The sequence below is a fragment of the Hippopotamus amphibius genome, chromosome 6 (genome assembly GCF_030028045.1).
Source record: "Hippopotamus amphibius kiboko isolate mHipAmp2 chromosome 6, mHipAmp2.hap2, whole genome shotgun sequence".
Classification (NCBI taxonomy): Eukaryota; Metazoa; Chordata; class Mammalia; order Artiodactyla; family Hippopotamidae; genus Hippopotamus; species Hippopotamus amphibius.
The window spans coordinates 146,788,758-146,812,161 of NC_080191.1; the positions used below are offsets into that span (position 1 = coordinate 146,788,758).

The following is a 23,404-nucleotide window of genomic DNA, read 5'->3' on the forward strand; positions in this document are numbered from 1 at the left end:
TTAGCTCTTCTCTAAATGTTTGATAAAATTCACCTGTGAATCCATCTGGTCCTGGACTTTTGTTTGTTGGGAGATTTTTAATCGCAGTTTCAATTTCATTACTTGTGATTGGTATGTTCATATTTTCTATGTCTTCCTGATTCAGTCTTGGAAGATTATACCCTTCTAAGAATCTGTCCATTTCATCCAGGTTGTCCATTTTATTGGCATATAGTTGCTTGTAGTAGTCTCTTATGGTGCTTTTTATTTCTGCGGTGTCCGTTGTAACTTCTCCTGTTTCATTTCTAATTTTATTGATTTGAGTCCTCTCCCTCTTTTTCTTGATGATTCTTGCTAGAGGTTTATCAATTTTATTTATCTTCTCAAAGAACAAGCTTTTATTTTTATTGATTTTTGCTATTGTTTTCTTTGTCTCTATTTCATTTATTTATGCTCTGATCTTTATAATTTCTCTCCGTCTACTAACTTTGGGTTTTGTTTGCTCTTCTTTCTCTAGTTTCTTTAGGTGTAAGGTTAGATTGTTTATTTGGGATTTTTCTTGTTGCTTGAGGTAGAATTGTATCGCTATAAACTTCCTTCTTGGAACTGCCTTTGTTGCATCCCATAGGTTTTGGATCGTTGTGTTTTCATTGTCATTTGTCTCTAGGTATTTTTTGATTTCCTCTTTGATTTCTTCAGTGATCTCTTGGTTATTTAGTAGCATATTGTTTAGCCTCCATGTGTTTGTGTTTTTTACCATTTTTTTTCTGTAATTGATTTCTAATCTCATAGCATTGTGGTTGGAAAAGATGCTTGATATGATTTCAATTGTCTTAAATTTACCAAGACTTGATTTGTGACCCGAAATGTGATCTATCATGGAGAATGCTCTGTGTGCACTTGAGAAGAACGTGTAATCTGCTGTTTTTGGGTGTAATGTCCTATAGATATCTATTAAATCCAGCTGGTTCATTGTGTCATTTAAAGCTTGTGTTTCCTTATTAATTTTCTGTTTGGATGATCTGTGCATTGGTGTAAGTGGAGTGTTAAAGTCCCCCACTATGATTGTGTTACTGTTGATTTCCTCTTTCCTAGTTGTTAGCATTTGCCTTATGTATTGTGTATATATATTTATATTTGTATATATATTTATAATTGTTATCTCCTCTTCTTGGATTGATCCCTTGATCTTTATGTAGTGTACTTTTTTGTCCCTTGTAATATTTTTTATTTTAAAGTCTATTTTATCTGATATGAGTATTGCTACTCCAGCTTTCTTTTGATTTCCATTTGCATGGAATATCTTTTTCCATCCCCTCACTTTCAGCCTGTATGTGTCCCTAGGTCTGAAGTGGGTCTCTTGTAAACAGCATATACACGGGTCTTGCTTTTGTATCCATTCAGCCAGTTTGTGTCTTTGGGTTGGAGCATCTAGTCCATTTACATTCAAGGTAATTATCAATATGTATGTTCCTATTACCATATTCTTAATTGTTTTGTTTTTGTTTCTGTAGGTCCTTTTCTTCTCTTATGTTTGCCACTTAGAGAAGTTCCTTTAGCATTTGTTGTAGGGCTGGTTTGGTGGTGCTGAATTCTCTTAGCTGTTGCTTGTCTGTAAAGCTTTTGATTTCTCCATCGAATCTGAATGAGATCCTTGCTGGGTAGAGTATTCTTGGTTGTAGGTTCTTCCCTTTCATCACTTTAAATATATCCTGCCACTCCCTTCTGGCTTGCAGAGTTTCTGCTGAGAAATCAGCTGTTACCCTTATGGGAGTTCCCTTGTATGTTATTTGTCGTTTTTCCCTTGTTACTTTTAATAACTTTTCTCTGTCTTTAATTTTTGTCAGTTTGACTTCTAGGTGACTTGGCATGTTTCTCCTTGGGTTTATCCTGCCTGGGACTCTCTGCGCTTCCTGGACTTGGGTAGCTATTTTCTTTCCCACGTTAGGGAAGTTTTCGACTATAATCTCTTACAATATTTTCTCAGGTCCTTTCTCTCTCTCTTCTCCTAGAATCCTATAATGTGAATGTTGTTGTGTTTAATGTTGTCCCAGAGGTCTCTTAGGCTGTCTTCAGTTCTTTTCATTCTTTTTCCATTATTCTTTTCCGCATCAGTGATTTGCACCATTCTTCCAGGTCACTTATTCGCCCTTCTGCCTCAGTTATTCTGCTATTGGTTCCTTCTAGTGTATTTTTCATTTCAATTATTGTGTTGCTTATCTCTGTTTGTTTGTTCTTTAATTCTTCTAGGTCTTTGGTAAACTTTTCTTTCAGCTTTTCAATCTTTGCATCCAGTCTCTTTTCAAAGTCCTGGATCATCTTCACCATCATTATTCTGAATTCTTTTTCTAGAAGGTTGCCTATCTCCACTTCATTTAGTTGTTTTTCTGGGGTTTTATCTCGTCCCTTCATCTGGTACAAAGTGCTCTGCCTTTTCATTTTCTCTGTCTTACTGTGGCTGTGGTTTTCAATTCCACAGAATGAAATACTGCTGATACTGCTTGATACTGCTGTCTGCCCTCTTGTGCAGGAAGCTATCTAAGAGGCTTGTGTGTGCTTCCTGATGGGAGGGCCAGTTGGTGGGTAGGGCTGGGTGGGTGGAGCTCAGTAAAACTTTAATCCACTTACCTGCCAATGGGTGGGACTCTGTTCCTACCCTGTTTGTTGTTTGGCCTGAGGCTACCCAGCATTGGAGCTTACAGGCTCTTTGGTGGGGCTAATGGCAGATGGACTCCAGACTCTGGACTCTGGGGGAGCTCATGCCAATGAGCACTTCCCAGAACCCCTGCTGCCTGTGTCCCTGTTCCCGCGGTGAGCCACGGCTGCCCCCCACCTCTGCAGGCAACCCTCCAACACCAGCAAGTAGGTCTGGTTCAGTCTCCTATGGGGTCACTGCTCCTTCCCCCTGGGTCCTGGTGAGCACACTTTTTTGTGTGCCCTCCAACAGTGGAGTCTCCATTTCCCCCAGTCCTGTGGAGGTCCTGCAATCACGTCCTGCTGGCTTTCAAAGTCTTATTCTCTGGGGATTCCTCCTCCCATTGCTGGACCCCCAGGTTGGGAAGCCTGACGTGGGGCTCAGAACCCTCACTTTAGGGCTTCCTGGGTGGCAGAGTGGTTAAGAATCCACCTGCCAATGCAGGGGACACAGGTTCGAGCCCTGCCCCAGGAAGATCCACATGCCACAGAGCAACTAAGCCACAGCTATTGAGCCTGCGCTTTAGAGCCCATGAGCCACAAATATTGAGCCCATGTGCCACAGCTACTGAAGCCCATGTGCCTAGAGCCCGTGCACCACAACAAGAGAGGCCACAGCAACAAGAAGCCCACGCACCACAACAAAGAGTAGCCCCTGCTCTCCGCAACTGGAGAAAGTCTGTGTGCAGCAACAAAGACCCAACACAGCCAAAAGATAAATAGAGAAATAAATAAATAAATTTATAAAAAAAAAAAAAGAACCCTCACTTTAGTGGATGGACTTTTGTGGTATAATTGTTCTCCAGTTTGTGAGTCGCCCACCCAGCGTTTATGGGATTTGATTTTAACGTGATTGTGCCCCTCTTACCGTCTCCTTGTGGTTTCTCCTTTGTCTCTGGATGTGGGGTGTCGTTTTTGGTGAGTTCCAGTGTCTTTCTGTCAATGATTGTTCAGCAATTAGTTGTAATTCAGGTGTTCTTGAAAGAGGGAGTGAGTGCACATCCTCCTACTCCACCATCTTGCCCTTCCCCCTAGCATTTTATATTGTCTCCTTACGATCCTGAGGCCTTCAGGCTGGGCTACGTTCAGTGCCGAGAAAGCCCATCCTTTATCCTCTTTCACCCTCTTTGCTCAGCTTCAGCTACTGCTGCTCTGCTATCACCCTGCACATCACTTCTCAAGAGGTCCCCACGCTAAGGCTCAATGCCCCCTTGTCTGCTCTCTCAGTCCCCTGTGCTTCTCCTCCAAATATACATACATAATTTTGTAAGTAGTCATGCAAAGCTGTCTCCCCTCTTAAAAATAAACTCTGGGCATAAGAGTTGTGTGTGCCTTATTCCTTAATGAGAAACCCAGCACACAATCCCTTCCCTACAGGAGGTGCTTGATAGATATTTGTTGAATGAGGTCCTGAAGAAGGGTAAACACAAAAGCCACATCCACTTCATGTTATAAATTGCTTATAGACAGGTGTCCTCAATGTTTTATAACCGTTAGAGCAGTGTTCAGACCTTCAATTGTCAGTGTATTTTGTTATATTCAATGTGACTTCTTTCAAAGATTATGAGATGCGTTATGCTAGACACTGAGGAGTCAAACTGAATAATACATGGATCCTACCCTCAGAGAGCCAAGTCTAGTGGAAAAGATAGTCATTTAACTATTTAAAAATTGGTAATTTCTCATGTTTTATGTATATGAACCAGAATATTTAATTAGACAATTTGTAAAGTGTCAAACAACTAAGAATAAACAGGAGTTTGCTGTAAAAACAACAGCTACTGTCTACTGGATCCTTCCTTTGGGCCAGGTATAGTATAAAGCATATTTCACACATGATTTCATTTAATCCTCATAACATTCTTTGAGATGTGCCTTATTATTTCCATTTTACAGATTTGCCTCAAAAACTACCAAGGTATTAAAAACTTAGGCAACTCTCAGTCACCCAGGTTTTGAAACCAGGAGTCTAGCACTCCTACACTTTGCTGGGGCTGAGTGGTGCTGCAGGAAACACACAATAAAGAACACTTTCCAATTCATCAGTGCTTTCCACTTGGTGTCCTGGTTTCAGAAGCGATGCGGGCACACTTTCATGGGAAAACAGCAGCCGTTAAAAAACCTGTTACTGATAAGGGCAGGTTCCTGTGGGCCGAAGGCACTAGCCACTGAATTTGGACTTTGTACCAAACCTCTCCTATAAAAAGTATAAACAGGAAACTTTCAAGTTGTGAAGCTACTGCTGCCATGAAGTCAGCCTGTCCTAGCCGAACTGAAAGCTCTGCGTTGTCTCCTTCATTGTATACCGCATCTTGTCTGCTTACCCCCATAGATGGGTTCTGACCAAAAGGAAACTTATTTTAAAAGGGAGAAATTGTTAAGGTATACATACGTGGACCCTGAACCATGAAAAGAGATTTTGTATTAATTATGCATATTTAGGAATTTGTTTTAAACTTTTTAGTAAGGAAAATGTCAGTCATATACCAACGTAGACCAAACAGTGTAACAAACCCCCATGTACCCATCACCCTGCTTCAACAATGATCAGCTCATCGCCAATATGTTTCATTTATATTGCCAGCAACTTCTCCCCCCTCCCCTCCCCACCCTGTTTCATTTTGAAGCAAACATACTTGGGAATATTTTGAATGTTGTGTTCTGTTGGTAAAGAATGTATGCAATGGATAGAATAAATAAATATGACTTAGCAAGATATCTGAGGTCATGGGAAAAAGAAAGAATAGGCTCTGTGATTTTTGACCGCAGAAGACGGGAGGACTGGCATGGACTATGGGCGGCGTTTGCACAGGCAAACTATAATGCCCGTGTGGGGAAAGTTTTGTTTTTTTTTTTTTTACCATTTTTTAAAGTTTTTATAAAAACTTTACATTTGTAAAACTTTTGACACAGAAAACTTACAAATCATCTGGAAATTAAGAAAAATCATTTGTCCACAATTCCATAAGCCAGATACATTAAGAAGGACATTTCAACTAAACATTAGGTGATTTTTATTCTCTTGAAAGCCCTGGTATTGGCTGATTATTGATCCTTCTAGCTTCAATTATCAATGTGAGGTCATACGTGATATTATGGTGGTTTTAGACAGAGATCATGATTTTTTATCAGATGGAAGAGCATCTCAATGTCTTTTGACATAAAGTTGCAACTGATCATAGAATTGCTTCAGTTTTTTGAAACTAGCAAGGTGGTACATGAGTAGAAGGTGTGGGGCTTAGCATGTATCTCAGCATAAGCAGGAGGATGGGCATGTGTTACTTTGCCTCTGTGGCAAAGAATGTGATTTCCTCCCCAGACTATTTAAATTCCCACTGACTTTTACCCCGAGAGGTCCAGTTTCACTGCTCTCCTATGTGATAAAGAAAACCCTCACAATCAATTATCTCACTCTCTCAGTTTAGAAAAAATCTCTCTCAGTTTTCCTTAAATCACTGATCAGATTTTTCACAGTGTTACATCCCCAAGATGGTTCTTTGAAGGGAAGCTTCTATCAAGAACTTTTGGAGGCTGGGAAAGCAAAGTGGAGGGAAAAAAATAAAGAAAAAAGCCCAGAGCACAGAGTATTCCTTAGCCAGCTATCTTCATCAAGTCCTGACAGCTGTTCACAAGTTGATTTTCCTTTTGAACTCTGCCACATGGGAGAGGTATTTAGGCAATATGCAAATTACAACCAACTTCATCTTGGAGAGGCACCTTTGGCTGCCAGGAGTCAGTCCACACCACCTTTGGCAGATTCATAACCCCTCTCCTTGGTCTTCTTCATTTTGACAAGGCCAGAGGTCAAATATCCAGCAAATGGTAGTCAAGTGTCTTTTTCAACAATGAAAGTTTATTATGATAATTTTCTGACCAAACAGAAACAACATCTTGAGGAAGAGGCACCTATTTTTCTCACTCTCTCGGAGGTGCCTAATAGGCCTGAGGCAATCTTGAGGGATGAAGGCTAGGTGATTTAGAAGATATAAGGATAAATACATAAAGTTAACTGGTACGTAAAATAAAGTTTTAAATATCCCTGAGTGGGGGGAGGGAGTGATCTTCTGGTCACATCTCACGTGTAGGTACATGAGCTGGAGTGACTCCTCCACTCTCCAGGAAGAGTGTCCTGTCCACTCCCAGTTTGGCGTTCATGCTGGTTCCTGGCTTAGCTGCAGCCATCAGATCCTCAGTAGACACAGAATCCACCAGGATTTTGATGAATGAGAATCAATTCCCCACCATTCACCTGGATGTCTTCGCAGGAGGCATTGTGAGTGGTCACATTCAGGTAGACTTTGTCCTTGAAAGCCAGATTGGCCACTGTGACAGAGTCAACAGATTTGACCTTGTTCAGGGAGAGGAGGGGTTCCCAACCCTTCCGGTACTGAAGCCTGAGGCTGAGCTCCTGAGAGAAGTAGCCCTTCAGAGAGATGAGATAAAACCCATCACAGCTGATGATGATTGAGTTGTTCTGCACCTTCATGGTTCCATCCTTGTTTGGGGATGTGATGATGAAACCGTTCTCATTTTCACACTTGGTAAACTGCACTCTTATACTTTGGATTGGAGGGTATTGAGATGGCACCTGAGCATAGAAGTGCAGACAGATGTAGGTGAGACACAGGAGCAGCCCCAGCCCCTGAATTACAGAGGCTACCAGCAATAGCTTGTTCCTCAAGAATCTCCGTCCTGGTGTATTTCCAACATGCTCGCCCAGGGGTTGGACCCCTTCCATCTTCACAATAGTATAGAATGGTGAGTTACACCAGATATTGTCTGAGGTTTCTTCCAAATCTCTAATTCAATGGTTCCATGATAAAGCAGAACATAGGGTGTGATATTAACATAGAAGAGAAGCTGGTTTCCTTGGGGCCTCGGCAGCAGCCTCCACATGACCTGGCTCCTCAGGTGGTTGCTCCCCGGCCTCCTGGCCGCCACTGCTGCCCTGGTGTTTGCCGTAGCCTCGTGGTTCCTGTGATCCACTAAGCCCAGATCTCCTTCCTCAACGTAGCATTCTCTGGCCTCTGGTGCCGGACCCTGCACACAGATTCAGATCTTATTGCCAGTTGGTACACTCCCAGGCAGTAATAGCCAGGGTCATAGTAGTGGCCTGAGGGAGGAGGCTGCATGGCTGGCACGCCGTGGAAGCCCCATGCCTCCATGAACTCTACCGGTTGTGAACGCGGGCGGAATGGCGGCTGACAATGGCCGTGGGGAAAGTTTTGACAAGGGAATGTGGTGGGTCTGTCACATGTCTTGAGCTTACTACCTCTGCCTTTTGTTTTCCCCCGCAGCACATTCGCCACCAATATAATGAAATCACTTCTTTGTGCATCTATATTGACCTACCCCCTGCCTCTTTCCCCCCACCCTGCAACCCCCCTTACCTAAACCATAGCTGCAGGAAAGGAAACCCCAGAGCAGCATTGTCCAGTCGAAATATAATGTGAGCCACACGTGTTCATTTTACATTTTTTAATAGCCATATTGTAAAAAGAAGAAACAAGCAAAATTAATTTTAATTTTATATTTCATTTAACCCAATATATATAAAATATTATCATTCCAACACAGTTATCAATATATACAATTATTATCCAGATAGTTTACATTCTTTCTTTTGTGCTAAGTCTTTGAAATGCAGTGTGTATTTTATAGGTACAGCATATCTCAATTTGAACTACTAATATTTTAAGGACTTAATTCACAGTTATGACTAGTGACTACTGAATTGGACAGGGCACAGGGTAGGGGAGTCAGTAGCTACTTTGCAATTTTCTTGAAAATAATGCTACTAAAGATTTCTAGTAAAGTTGAAGTACAGTGTGTATATACTGGGCTTCTCCAGGAAATATACTGAAATGAACAAGAGAAAACAACTAAAAGCTTAGACAAGTCCATCTATATACGCAAAGAAATAACTACAACCTCCAAAATCCAGGCTATGAAGAAATGTGGCGCTTCAGATCTTTTTTTTCTTTAATAAATTTATTTATTTATTGGCTGCATTGGGTCTTTGTTGCTACGCACAGGCTTTCTCTAGTTGCAGTGAGTGGGGGCTACTATTCATTGCAGTGGACAGTCTTCTCATTACAGCGGCTTCATCTTGTGGTAGAGCACAGGCTCTAGGCACGCAGGCTTTGCGAGCAGAGCACGGGCTTAGTTGCTCCCTGGCATGTGGGATCTTCCTGGATCAGGGATCGATCCTGTGTCTTCTGCTTTGACAGGTGGATTCTTAACCACTGCGCCACGAGGGAAATCCCAGCTCTTCAGATCTCAAGCAAGGTTCTCGGTAGAAAGGACGTCAGCCGTTCGTAAGAGGTTCTCCGTTTACCACAAGTATGGTAAAGTGTAGTGGCTCTGAGTACTCAAATCCTGGTTCTGTTCTTTACAAGCTGTGTGTCTTGAGCAACTTCTTTCATCTCTCTGTGCCTCAGGTTCCTCATCTATAAAATGGGGATCATAAAATTTAGGGTGGTTGTAACAATTAAATGAAGTAATAGGGTAAAAACACTTAGGACCAGATGCCTGGCCATATTAACCTCTCCATAAATGTTAACCACTAAAAACAAAAATAAGTAAAGACCTGAAAAAGGTAAAGGATTAAGTCCTGTGTTATCTGGAAGAGAGTTCCAAAAAGAGATAGCAAGTGTAAAGGCGCTGAGGCAGACGTCTACTTGGCATATTAAAACAAACAAATGAACAAGCCACCAAGGAAGCTCCTGCTCTGGCTGGAGCAGAGATGGGAGTCTGGAAGGAGATGGTGCAGAGAGGTAATGGCAGTGGGGGCTGACAGTGTAGCTCTATAGGCCATTGTAAGGACTTTGACTTTGACTCTGAATGAGAGGGAAGCCCCTGAGAAGTTTGACCAGAGAGGAACAATATCTGACCTACCTTCTAAAATGACTATTCCAGGGAATTTCCTGGGGGTCCAGTGGTTAGGACTTGGTGCTTTCACTGCTGTGGGTCCACGTTCAATACCTGGTCGGGGAACCAAGATCCCGAAAGTTGTGCAGTGCAGGCAGAAAAAAAGAAAAAAAAAAAAAAAGATTATTCCAGCTGCTGCGTTGCAGATGGGTTGAAGGAGGACAAGGACAAAAACAGGGAGCCATTCATGAGGCTATTCCAATAATCCAGTCAAGAGATGGATGGTGGCTTGGACCTGGGGAGGAAGCAGTGAAGTGGGGAGATGTGGTCAGATTACACAAATGGGCAAAAGTGTAGGGACAAAGATGTTCAAGGCAATGTAGTTTGTAACTGAGATAAACTAGAGATAACCTAAATGTCCATTAATAGAAGGCAAGTTAAATAAATTATGGTACATCTTTTTTTTAACTTAAAAACTTCTGTAGTGATTGAAAGAATGTATTATTTTTTTAAATTAAAAGCCAAAGTGAATAATACTAATTTTTAATGTTATTCAATTTCAGCATAAAGGGATATGTTGTAGTTTCAACAAAAGCATATTTTTTGGACCATTAAAACATCTTGTTTGATAACTAAAAATACAAACCTAGAAGCACTGAAATTAGAGTTTCTTATTTAAAAAAAGAGAGTCAAACAGAAATATACATGTATACCTGCTAAACTAGTGTACCAGTAATTCATGGCTGGTCACTACAAAGTCTCTGCTTCTATTCTTTTTCTTTTAAAAACTTTGGTAGAGCATATATTGTCTACGAGATTGGAAACACAACGCTAGGCAAGGGCTGGTTTTTACTGAAACTCTAAGACTGACTTTGCTATTACAAAGCATCTAAGATCTGAATAGACAAAAGATTTGTCTAAAGGGTGAGACTGGTAAGTGGATATATGATTCCAATTCTACATATTGGCTTGGCATCCATTTGGTGGAGGCTCTAAACTGATCATTTATTAATCAGTCACCATATGGCAGGAAGCACTGTGCCTTGTATTTTTATGACAATTTCTAATTTTACAATATGTAATCTAATTTTACAAAATTGCCCAAGGTCATTAGCTAAATAAATGGAAGAGCTGAAATTCATAGATTGTCTCATGCCAAATCCAACTCTCTTTCTGCTGTCACACTGTATTAAGTAGGGTTGGCTAGATTGATTTTTGAGGTGTTTCTCTGGAAAGAATAGCGTATCCATTAGGATTGCATTCAATTGCTTGCAACAAACCTTAACCAAGAGTGCTTTAAGCAAGTAAGGGGATTATTTTTCTCATGTAATAATAAGTCTGGAGCTCGGCAGTCTGCCGTAGGTGCTGCTCCTCCTTTTCTCTTGTGTGTTGTTCTGTGGTCATAAAACTGTTGCTCACGCTCCAAGCTCACAGCAATCTCACAGCCAGGATAAAACAGAAGGAGAAAAGAGGTGCTGTCCATTTTTTCTCATGTAATAATAAGTCTGGAGCTCAGCAGTCTGCAGTAGGTGCTGCTCCTCCTTTTCTCTTGTGTGTTGTTCTGTGGTCATAAAACTGTTGCTCACGCGCCAAGCTCACAGCAATCTCACAGCCAGGATAAAAAAGGAGAAGAGTGGTGCTGTCTGCTTCAGGAAAGCAAAAGCCTTCTCAGGACTCTCTAGGCAACTTCCTGCTCCACCTCATTGACCTGGAATCGAGTCATGTGACTGCCACACAAGGCCTTCCAGCTCCATGCGTTGTGTCCTGGAACAAAATCTGAGCTCTCTTAGAAAGGAAGAAGGGTGCATGGATGTTAAGCAGACAGTAAGCAGTGTCTGCCCCATGAAAAATATCTAACAGATCAAAGATGTTGGTGGCAACAAAGCTGCCTCAAAGTACTACTGGATCAAGTGGATTCTAGGGGCTGTGGGCACCACTGTGGATGTATTTTGCTGCAAGAGAGGAAGGGAAATGTAGTCTTTGTTCTAAGCAGGCTTGGGCTCAGCTTTAATTCTATTATTATGGAGGAAGGAGAGAATGGCTATTAGGCAACAAGAAAGGGCTCTTCCACAGCCCCTCCACCAGCCCCTGAAAGTGAATTCCCCTTGGGAAAGAGTCTGGTGTGCACAGCTATGTGCTCTGGAAACTGTTCTAGACAGGAGCGGTGTGAGGGCAGTTGTTGACACAGGCTTTGGAGTGGAGAAACAGCTGTGGGCACCTGAGGATGCTGAGAACATCTGAAGAGAGTTCTTTCAGCCTCCTGGATTGGCCTGGGAAGGGTCATTAAGAGTGCAGGCTAGCTCCTCAGAGCCACCTCCTCCCAACCCTGTCACTAGCAAGACACCTCACCTTCCTAGTCCTCATTTTTCTTTTCTTTAAAGGGGAGTAATAACCCTACCATGTAGTTTGAAGTGATGCATGTCCAGTTCCTGTTTTTTATACCATACACTGCATAGATGGCAGGTGTTATTTTTGATAGGAGCATGATCTGGCCCCCACACCCCCTGCTCTACCTCAATTCACATCCTCTTCTTCTCAGCTATATTGACTCACTTGCTATTCCTCTGTCAGAACACGCACTCTCTGGCCAGCTGGCTTTCCTTACAGTGGAATCTTGGCTGAAACACTTCACATCCTGGTGAATCCTGTAGTCCTTCAGGACTCTGCACACCTGCCCCTTCGCCAGAAATTCCTCTCTGACCTCCCCAGGTTGGGTCAAGCTGCTCCTCAGGCCATCTAGCAGCCCACATTATTTCTATCATGGTTCAGTTCTTACTGCACCTTTGGGCGGGCAGTTGCTAATTTCCTTGCAAGACCAGTAAAGTCTTTCTGGGAGGTTAAGAAAGGCCCAGGCCCCTCCCCTTGTTCAAGGCTCTTCAGGAAAAGGAGGAGGAGGAAATTGTGCTATGGGGTTTTTTTTTGTTTGGTTGGTTTTTGTTTGTTTTTTGGGTTTGTTTTTTTTTTTTGTTTTTTGTTTTTTGCTGCACCGCCAGGCATGTGGCACTTAGTTCCCCCACCAGGGATCAAACCCGTGCCCCCTGCAACAGAAGGGCAGAGTCCTAACTACTGGATCACCAGGGAATTCTCTGTGCTGTATTTTAAATGTTTAAATGATTGGCAAGTCGTAGGTGCTCAACAAATATTTGTTGAATAAGTATAACAAATTAGTAATGTTGATGCAAAAAAAAAAAAAAGGCAATGCAGTAGAAGTGTGCTATTTGCAAATATGCAATTTTCAGATTTTTATTTTAACATGTGAATTCATAGTGCATTACAGGCGGTTGTTCATATCAAGTTCTGTCACTCTGTGTATACCCTCCTCTGGAGGAAATTGACAATGGCCCCCTGCCCACCCCGCTAAGGAGATGGGAGCTCCTTGGGCCGGGGAGGAGGTGGAGGGATCTGAAGGCCCGGTACGCAAGAAGGGGTCTCACCTTCCAACCCCACACCCTCGGGGCGTGCCCTGTGCCAGCCTCGACCCCAGCCCCTACCCCAGCCCCTACCCCAGCCCCTCTGCTGGGGTCTGGGTGGCGGCCTCGGACGCCTCTCGCCGCCCCGCCCGCAGGCGGCGCCCTCCGGCCCGGCTGCCGCCGGGGTCGCGACGGGGCTTGCGCGCTCAAGGGACTGCGGCCGCACTTCCTGGTCGCCGCGCGCGGGGCCGCTGCGGGGCCCCACAGGTCGTGCGCGCCGACCCCGCCCGTCCCCGGTCACCTGGGGCCGGGCGCGGCAGCGGGCCGGGCGCGGCAGCTGCCCGGGCGGTGACCTCGCAACGGCTCTGGGCGGGCGCCCAGCTCTGTGGACGCGGAGCGCGAGCCGGGAGCCGGGAGCCGGGGGCCGCCGCGCCTCGGGTGAGCTGCGGGACCCGGCTGCGGCTCGCCCCTGCTTCCCCACCCGGGGCTCCGGGGGGCCGAGGGCACCGCGCCGCTCTCCGCTTCCCCGGCGGCGCCCTGCGCTGCGGGGAGAGAGAGGAATTTCCAACCAGGGACTTGAGGCTGCGGTTCTCTATGAGGAGATCCCGGAGCGGGTGGGAGCCCTGGGCTGAAAGCCAAGGACGCCCGAGCCTGGCCGCTCCGGCTGGGGGCGATCGTAGCCTTCGCGCCTGGGGTCTGTCCGGGTGTGGAGCCCGGGGGGTGGGGTGCGGGGACGGGACCGGTGGCCTGGGTTGGGGGCGTACTCACACCCCAGACTCTCGCACACCCTCTCCAGGGGAGAGAGCTATGGAACCTTATACGACAGGTGATGTTTTAGAAACAGTGTGTGTAACTTTCCTTCCTGTCACACCGAGGTGGGCGTATAGGCACGGACACACACGCTCGTGTATTCGTTGGGGCGGACTCTGCGTCCCCTCTCTTGGCCCTCGGGCTTTGGGGACTGTGCTCCCGCGAGCGCGGGCATTGGGATGAAGCCCGAGGGCTTTTCTGGCTGTTTGTTCTCGGAGACCGTGGCGTCCTGGTTGCTTCCTCCGTGACCAGCCTGGATGGCTCCAAATTCTCTCGAAATAACCTGGGACCGCCCTCTGGAATTTGTTGGCTCAGGGAAGCTCCTTTTCTCACCTGGGCAGGTGGCCTCGGGAGGTGGCAGCAGGGCCCGCCCCTCCCCGCATTCCGGAGGCGACCGCGAGAACCTGGCTTGCGGAGGAAGGTCCAGCTGGGAGGAAACGCGCTTGCTTCGCCCCATTGCTTCGCTTGTGCAAATGACTCGGGTAAGGCCGGGGGCGGTTGTTGCTTAAGCCCCAGAGATAAACCCACACAGATCAGAATTGCAAAGGACACTTGAGTGTTTGGATCTCAGAATTGTTCATTGCTTCAGGTGAAATCATTTCACTTGTGCTTTTCAGATTATTTTTAATCTTCATTAATTATAAAACGACTAATTAAAATATACATTTTTTTCTTGACAGCCTCTAAGACGAGTTTCTTTTTGGTACCTCTAGAATAGAATTATTGGGAATTGCAGGTGAGGATCAGCCTGGCTGCTATGAGAATTATAGGGACCGGTGAACCTGTGGTTTAAAAACTGTTTCAGAGACAGAAGGCGGCCATGCGATGTGTAAACCTTGGTTGGGTTCTGATTTGATGAAAATAGCTTTTTAAAAATTGTGCCAATAGAGGAAATTTGTACTGGTTATTTTATAGTATTAAGAATATTAGTGTTTAGTTACTTTTGGTAATGGTATCATGATTACAATTTTTTAAAAAACTATGTTAGAAGTACATTCTGAACTTGAAACATAAGTTGAGGATTTGCTCCAAAATAATCCAGTTTTGAGGAGGGTTGCTAGTGAATAAGTGAGGGGGAACAAGATGAAGGGAGATTGGCCATGAATAGTTGAAGCTGGATGAAGGGTATGGGGGTATGGACTGCCTTGTACTCTTGACTCTACTTTTGTATGTTTGGCATTTTCCTTTAAATGTAACACCACCTGTGGAGCTTTTTTTCAGAAGATAGATTTGGAAGGTAACATTAATGATTCTAGATTCAAAGCCTTCCACAGATCCTCACTCTTTGTTAACTGGGTATAAAGGCTGCCTCTCCAGACTCATGACAAGTCTTTTTCTCCCTCCTGTCACTTTATTTTGTTGCAGAGGCATAGAGCATTTGCTGAGTGTGACAAAGCTGAGAGGATCAAGTTGATGCAGGTGGATGCTGGGTCAGCTTTTTTTTATACAAAGGATATTAGCGAGCCTGGTGGTTGAGTTTTCTCTAAACAGACAAGTTGTGTAAAATGTGTTAGCAATTTTTCTGAACTGCCCACATCCTTTCCAAGTTATACTCATCAAAAAACAGAGCTCAGAGTAGTGAACACACATAGGATTTGTGTCCACTTGTGGAAGCACTATATACATCAATACAAAGTCAACATTATGAAAACGAATCACAAGGTGAGTGGAGATCTACTTATTACCTGAAAGAGATCTTATCTGTGTATGTGGTTTTTTTCCTGTTCTTACCTTGTTTGCTTCAGGTATCATGCAGTGTAAATATTTAGCAAAGAACCGACTCCTAAAATTTCTGTGCATTGTTTTCCGAGAACCCTGTTTTCAAGAGGCGTGATGTGGGAAGTAATATCTATATATTCCCCCAACTTATTTATTTTCCCCCTCTGGATTTATCGTATAATTCCTACTCATTCTATCATGCCTGATCAGTAATTTGGAAAAGTGATGATCGTACAAGGGAGCTATTAAAGTTCATCCTGTAAGATAAACCCATATTTCTTAGTAGCTTTCATGGAACTGATTTTTACCCCTCCTTGCTTTTAAGAGAAAACAAGCCAAGTAAATTATATCCGTGATCGCTGTAAGTTGAAGTGTGAAATGAATCCCCTCAGCCTAGACCTTGCCCATGTAGATTCACTAGGATAAAAGAAGTTGTAAAGATGCTTTAAGTCAGATTCCGTTGAAGAAATGCCAAAGCATGTCCCAGTTTCCTCATAGCGCATGGGAAAATGAGAGAACCAACCAAAATCCCCTCACTGTTGGAAGATATCATAGTGAACTCATGATGGTATGCAAGTGAAGTTGTTTGGCTTGTGACAGTTTTCTTTGTGTGAATAAAAGAAATGTGCAACTCTGAAGTGATTTTATTTTCTACCTCAGTTCTCTAAAACAAGCGCATGGAGAGAGAAAAGAAACTTGCCGGGCCCTTAAGTGACCAGGCAGTGACCTCATATTTGCTCTCCTCTGTGAGAGAATGGTGAATTTGGGCTCTGGAGAGTGAATTGCTAATAGCCGTTTTAAGGAATTACCACAAATGTGACACCATCTTCTTCCTGCATCACGTTATGAAAGGGTATAAACACATTAGAAAAGCAAATTACATACTGCTTTGTTGGCCTAGAAATGAGAGGAAAGGGTGTTGGCAATCCAGTCAATAATCCTCTTCTAATTTGTAAGCACTCTCCTCTCATCTACATCACTTCATCCTGTCCCGTGAGGTGGAGCAGCGGTGCTGGAGGATTATTTTAGTTTTTAGCAGATGAGAACACTGAAAATCTAAAGAAGCGAAGCCTTGCCAGGTGGTTTCATTAGAGATATGGGGGAAGGAAATTTAACATTCATTAAGAGGTCAAGTCGTCTTCACACACATGTTTTTAATTCTCACAAAGCTCTCTAAATTGGGTATTTTTAACCCATGTTGCAGATGAATTTGTAGCTAAGAGAGGTTAGTAGTTCACTTGAGGTCTGGCAGCTGGTAAAAAATAGAGCCAGGATTCAAATTCAGACCTGTTGGATCTGAGAGTTTATGTTATTTCCAGCCTCTGTGCTGGTCCAAACTGTAGCAGACAGCAGAGCTGCCATACCCAAGAGTTGGTTAGTTAGTTTAGGCAAGCTGTCTTTTCGCCACACTCAACTACTTTGGTTACAAACTGGAGGCACGTACCACATGCAACCAACAGAGATGTTTTATCAGGCCAGTGCAGAGTTTGGGGAAAAAAAACAAAACTGAGCCAACATTGACAATTGGAAGATTTCAAATATTCTGCCCCCAAGAATCCTGAAGGCGGTACTGGAGCAGCCCTTTCTCTAGAGAAGGGTAGTGTACTCCGGTTCCCGCTGGTCTCCACCACTCCCTACAGTGGTCCCCATCCTTAAGACAGGGAACCATCGCACTTGCACCATTGTTTCTTATAGTAAGAGGTCTTCCTATGTGTGCATCTACCCAAAATGGAATAACCAAAGAGAGCTTGAGGGCTCTTGTCCCAAGAAAAAAGGGAAAGAGCATATTCCTTTGAGAGAATGAAGACTCTTGGGTTTACTCTGCAGTGATTCTATAACAGAAAATTCAAGGTACAGCATTAGTTTTCTCACACCCTGTCTGCGTCACTCATTTACATAGAACTTTAGAGTTCTGTGCAATACAATAAAAATGGAGTACATGTGTGGGCAAGCCGCTGCAGAGAAAAGGAGCGCCTCCAAAATCCCAAACCACTGACTCTTTGTGAGTGGGAAGAGGGGTCTTGTCCAACCTGGCGCTTCCCCGGGGTGTCTTGTGGGCTTGGGCTACCAAGGAGCCCTACCTCTTTAAGCAGCCTGACTTTGGGATCCAGAGGGATCTTGAGCTTGTAGGCTGGCTCTCTGCTTGAGGGGGTCTCAAAGGTACTCCCCTCCCCCTCCTCTGCCCACCCCTCTCCAGCTGGTGACGAGTCTGTCCTACACACCCCTGAGGCATAGCCCTGTCGGAAAGGTCCGCAGGCAGGAGGAACTGAGGCTCCCTAGTCTAGCCTTTGAGAGGTTTCTGTGGTACAAGGCCAAGGGTGGCCTGATTCCTCATCTTGAAACTTTCACTTAAGGGTCATGGGATAGATGTTCTCACCTCTGTCTGTACGTGGAGTTTCATCACAGTGGAAGCTTCTGTTTAGAATTTTGTTTCCTTCCCCTGAATTCTGAGTATTTGTGGCTGTTGGGTGGGTGTGTGGGTGTGGATGTGGTGGGTACGGCAGAGGTTGTGAGGAGGAAGTACAGATGAAACTTTGTGTGGTTTTGAGGACACGTCAGGTGTTGTTTTGAGACCTTTGTCACTGGAGCTATCTGTCTAGGTGTGTGCGTGCCTCAGTGTGAGAAGAAACATGGGACAAGGTGGTGCTTCAGGCAGACTGCCTTGTGTGGTTGAAAGAAGTACGTTAGATGCTGAGGGGTTTCCTCAGGCTGGCGGGTTGATGGGATCTTTTCTGGAGCGCTCTGGGCTGCAGGTGTGTGGGTGTGTTCTCAGGTGGGTGATTACGACTCCCTGGTCAAACAGGAGGCCGGCAAGGAGAGCGGGTGGATTCCTGGCCACAGCAAACAGAGCGGAGGTGCGGCGCCCCTGAGTGTGGACTCTCGCCAGGTCGCTGATGTCATTCTGGTTCTCCCACCACCTTGCTGTGTGACCTTGACTTATTATTTTTTTTTTAACCTCTCTGCCCTTCAGTTTTCTCCTGTGTGAAATGGAGGTACTAATAACACCTATCTCAGTGGGCTGTGAGGATGAAGGGGCCCGCGGAGTGCCTGGTGTGGAATAAGGATCCCCTCAGGTTGGCTATTGCTGTTGTTGGGGCCCTGCCTCCTTCGCTTTTGCCTTTATTTGGGGGGTTACCCCCCTCCCACACCCCACTCCCCAGAATTTTAGAAGGCAGGCTGCAAGGTAGAAATGCTTTCCGGCTCTGACCTTCCTGTTTTCAGAGGGAGCCTGGCCTGCCTTGTGGCCTTAGGGAAGTGCTCTCCATGACAGATGTCAACAGGGGTTTGGTGGAGCAGCAGCTTTGGAACTGATGACAAGAACAGGGCTGGGAACCAGGGGGCTTTGCTTTGGCTCAGTTGTTAGGGGATTAAAATGTGCTCTGACTCTGGAAAGGAGATGGATCCCTGGCTGCCTCCTTATGGAGGAGGAGCAGGCTGGGCAGATGGGACAGACGCCTCTGCCTCGGCGGCAGGGCTCCCGGCCACCTGAGTCCTATCCGGTGCCTCTTCTGTCAGCTGGGGACGCACACTCCTCACAGGAATGTCGCGAAGAGCTAACAGAAATATTACGAAATCCTGACCCAGGCCCAGTGAAGTACTGCGTCCAGCTTGCCCTTTAGTGGTGAAATCAAAGACCAGGTACTTTCAACTTGGAGATACTTTCAACCTGGAGAAGTAACAGAGGTGCTGTTAACCTGTATTTACAGAGCATTTTGTAGTTTTAAAAGGGCTATCTAATTCGATCTTTTGACCAGTGGTGCAGGGTTATTTGTTTGCTTTGTTTCTGTTGCCTTTTGCTCTCTGTCAGGAGAGGTGCACAAGTGAACTGAGGTTCAGGCCGGAGGTGAGCCCAGAAATGGGAACAGAAGGGTGCGTTTTACTTTATCAGAGAAGGTAACCTGAGTTCGTACTCCTTATGGCCTTAAGGAATCATAGGGAGTGGTGACATCTGGGGAGGGAAGGGGGAGAGTGAGAGCTGAGGTTCTCGGGAAGCTGAAAGCATCCCTTGATGCCCCAGAAGACTGAGTGGAGGGGTAGCCAGTCCCCCCAGAGTGCCCTGCAAGCAGCCGAGGCAGAGGTTGCCCAGTTGACAGCTCCTGCCCAGACCTATTCACGGACGTGCCGGCGGGGCTCAGAGAGGAGGAGGGGTGCTGGGCTGTTGGGCTCCTTCCTCCTCCTGCCCAAGTCCAGACCCTCATGGAACTGTTGCCTCCTCCTTCTTTTCTCCTCCTCCGCTCCCAGCCAGGTGTCCCAGTGAGATACTAAGCAGCCTCCATGGCCCTCCCCACCGCAGCTCATAGCCCACAGAGCTGCCCCCTTCTGACTGCTCTGGGGGGGATTTCCCTCCACGGCCCCTGCCGTCTCCCGTTGGTGTCCTGGCCTCTGCTGCCTGCTAGTCCTGCACAGGGGCCTTCCAGCCTTTCCACTTTACGTTATTCTGGAAAGTTGAAGGGAAGAAAGTCACGTGGCCCCACTCTCCAAGGATCCAAAGATATTATCATTTTGGCATATTTCCTTCCAGTTTTGTTTTGCCTTTATGTTTTAAAATAAATTTTAACATTTTATAAACATGCGTTTTATGTTCGCATTTTAACAGAGTTGTCATACTGTGATTAATATTTATCACAGCATTTTTCCCATGTCTTTACTATTATTATTTGTCATAATTGCATGCTGTTTTAGCCATTTTTAGCCATTCTCTTAATATTAGAGAAATAAGTGATTGCTCATTTTTCGATATTGTGAATCATTCTGAGTTGACGGTGCGTAACCCTTTGATTCTGGGCTATACTAAATATATTTGTACTCCAGCCCTGGTTCCTGAGCTCTTGAGGCGTGGAGTATCTTTTGTTATTCATAATAAGTGCCTTTCTACCTTACCTGAGTTTATGCTAATGAGGTGATTCTTAGCGACTGGGGGCTGCTTGCCAGAGGAAGCAACCACTTGATTAGAGGGATGGAACGTTCAGCCCCCACCTCCCCACCCTGGGAAGGGGAGAGGGGCTGGAGAATTGAATTCAGTCGCCCATGGCCAGTGATTTAATCAGTCGTGCCTATGTAATGGAACCTCCATAAAAATCCTAAACAAAGGGGTTTGGAGAGCTTCTGAGTTGGCGAACCCGTCAAGGGGCTGGGAGGGTGGTGTGCCCAGAGAGGGTATAGAAGCTGTGTGCCCATTCCCCATGCCTTGCCTTATGCATCTCTTCCATTTGGCTGTTCCTGAGTTGTATCATTTATAATAAACTGGTAATTGTAAGTATTTCCCTGAGTTCTGTGAGCCACTGAAGCAAATTATCGAACCTGAGGAGGGGATCATGGGAACCGCTGATTTATAGCCACTTGGTAGAAGTACAGGTGACAACCTGGGACTTTCCACTGGCATCTGAAGTGCAAAGCAGTCTTGGAGACTGAGTCCTCAATCCACAAGAGTGAGCCCTGTGCTAACTCTGGGTAATTAGTGTCAGAATTGCTTGATGTGGAAAAACCCACACATTTGGTGTCAGAAGTGTTGTAACTAGAGATGGTATTTTTACCTTTCATTTTCATTTCACGTTATTTGGGATGGATTTCTTTTTTTTCTTTTTCTTTTCTTTTTTTCTTTTGGCTACACCTTGCAGCTTGTGGGATCTTAGTTCCCCAACCAGGAATGGAACCTGGGCCCCCTTCAGTGGAAGTTCAGAGTCCTAACCATTGGACCACCAGGGAGTTCCCTGGGATGGATATCTATAAAAATAATTAGTAAGTCAAAGGTTTTATTTTTTATTTTATTTTTTAAAATTTTATTGAAGTATAGTTGATTTACAATGTTGTATTAGTTTCTGGTGTACAGCAAAGTGATTCAGTTATATACATATTCTTTTTCATATTCTTTTCCATTATGGTTTATTACAGGATACTTGAATATAGTTCCCTGTGCTATACAGTAGGACCTTGTTGTTTATCTATCCTATATACAAGTTTGCACCTGCTAATCTCAAAATCCCAATCCCTTCTCTCCTCCACCTTGGCAACCTCTAAGTCTGTGAATCTGTTTCTGTTTCATACATTAGTTTATTTGTGTCAGATTTTAAATTCTACATATAAGTGATATCACATGGTATTTGTCTTTGTCTGATTTACTTCATTTAATATGATAATCTCTAGATCCATCCATGTTGCTGCAGATGGCATGGCATTATTTCATTCTTTTTTATGGCTGAGTAGTATTCCATTGTATATGTGTACCACATCTTCTTTATCCATTCATCTGTTGATGGACATTTAGGTTGCTTCCATGTCTTGGCTATTGTAAATAGTGCTGCTGTGAACATTGGGGTACATGTATCCTTTTTAATTATAGTTTTGTCTGGGTATATGCCCAGGAGTGAGATTGCTGGGTCACATGGCAACTCTATTTTTAGTTTTTTGACAAAACTCCATACTGCTTTCCATAGTGGCTGTATCAATTTACATTCCCACCAACAGTGTAGGAGGGTTCCCTTTTCTCCACATCCTCTCCAGCATTTATTGTTAGTGGTGTGAGTCAAAGGTTTTGAATGGTAAAAAGTTATTTTTCTGATTACAAAAGCAATAAATTTTCATTGTGGAAAATCTGGTAAACATGGAAGAGCCTAGAAAGAAAACGCACACCCATGTGCTCACCAATCAGAAATAGTCACTGTGAGCAGAGCTTGGATCCGCCCCTGCAGGATGGGTGCCATCGACAGCCTTGCTTTGACACGTGTGGCCCGTGGACCAGCAGCATTGTGAGCTTGTTAGAAGTGCAGAATCTCAGGCCCACCCCAGCCATAGCAAATCAGAATCCCTCTTTTAACAAGATCCACATTCAAGCTTGAGAAGTATTGGTCTACAAGGCCATGACCTTACCCATCATGAGTGGCCTGGCATTAATTACCTCTGATCTGCATATATTCATACATTTTTCCTCTTTACCCAATATTGGAATAATAGTGTATGTACCACTGGTTTCCAACCTCCCATCCTCTACCATTAGACTATCTGAGGATAACAGCTGACTCCCCTCAGTAACACTGATTCTGCAAAATCTCTGAGAGGTAGAGGGGATTCCTTTACAAGTATGTCCCCCTGTGAGAAACCCTGATATATACAGCTTTTATATCGATTCTGTCATCTAACTTGTATTGTTAGCATTTTCTAGTTCTTTAATCTTTCTGAAGAGCTTATCTTTCATGGCTGCAGATAGTAGCTCATCTTATGACTGTCATAATTCATTTGACTGCTTCCCTATTGTGAGGCATCTAAATTGTTCTCCTTTTAGGGAGGGAGAGTGTTCTGTATGCCGAAGTGAGCTGCTCAGGCCGTAATTACTTCCTTCAGCTCTCTGATTATTTCCTTATGATGAATTCCTGGAGATAATGGATCAAAAGGCACCAGCGTTCTAAACACTCTTTAAAATGCAGCAGGAGGATAGGAAGTACACCGACATAGACCCTGCCGGGCACTGGCTGGTGTGGTCTGTAGACAGGTTCTCTGGGGTGCAGTGGTCACACATTATACTTCGTCTCACACGGCGAGGCCCAGCTTAGAGCAAATTCTAAGGTGTGACTCCCGGGGGACTGGGGAGTGGGAGCGAAGTTACCTGTGATGGTGGCATTTCTTCCTCCTGGCCTGAGTCCTGAGTTGTAATAGCTGCCACCGACCAGGCAGCTGCTGCCTTCAGGGTGTGTCTGCATGTTTTAGCTTGCCTTCCAGTGGCAGGAGCAGGCAGGATGCAGGGTTAGTAGAGGCCTGAAATGACAACTTCACTTACTAGTCCTGAATCTGCTGGACCTGACTGGCGCCAAACTTGTTTTTGCTTCATAAATCTGTGACTGTTAGGTTCCTAAGACTTTTTCCTCCCAGGAGCAGACCAGGAAACTCATGTTAAATAAACTGTATTCTGAAAGGTACACGCAGATTCT

At 44.6% G+C, this 23,404-nt stretch overlaps 2 protein-coding genes across 5 annotated transcripts in view; one reads left to right on the plus strand and one right to left on the minus strand.

Moving 5' to 3' along the window:
- Positions 1-6,862: 6,862 nt before the first annotated feature.
- Positions 6,863-7,414, minus strand: LOC130856064 (tumor necrosis factor ligand superfamily member 4-like). The gene has a single exon (XM_057740244.1). The coding sequence runs from the start codon at positions 7,409-7,411 to the stop codon at positions 6,863-6,865; it is 549 nt and encodes a 182-aa protein (XP_057596227.1). The 5' UTR covers positions 7,412-7,414.
- A 5,782-nt stretch (positions 7,415-13,196) lies between these two features.
- GPR160 (G protein-coupled receptor 160) overlaps positions 13,197-23,404 on the plus strand; it is a 41,077-nt gene continuing 30,869 nt past the window's right edge. For 2 of the 4 annotated variants that reach the window (XM_057737734.1, XM_057737733.1), the window contains exons 1-2: positions 13,197-13,391; positions 14,105-14,245. The gene's annotated coding sequence lies outside the window, so the exon portion shown is untranslated. Of the gene's footprint in view, positions 13,392-14,104; positions 14,246-15,128; positions 15,426-23,404 lie in introns of all 4 variants that reach the window. The other 2 variants (XM_057737735.1, XM_057737736.1) reach the window with 2 other exon arrangements.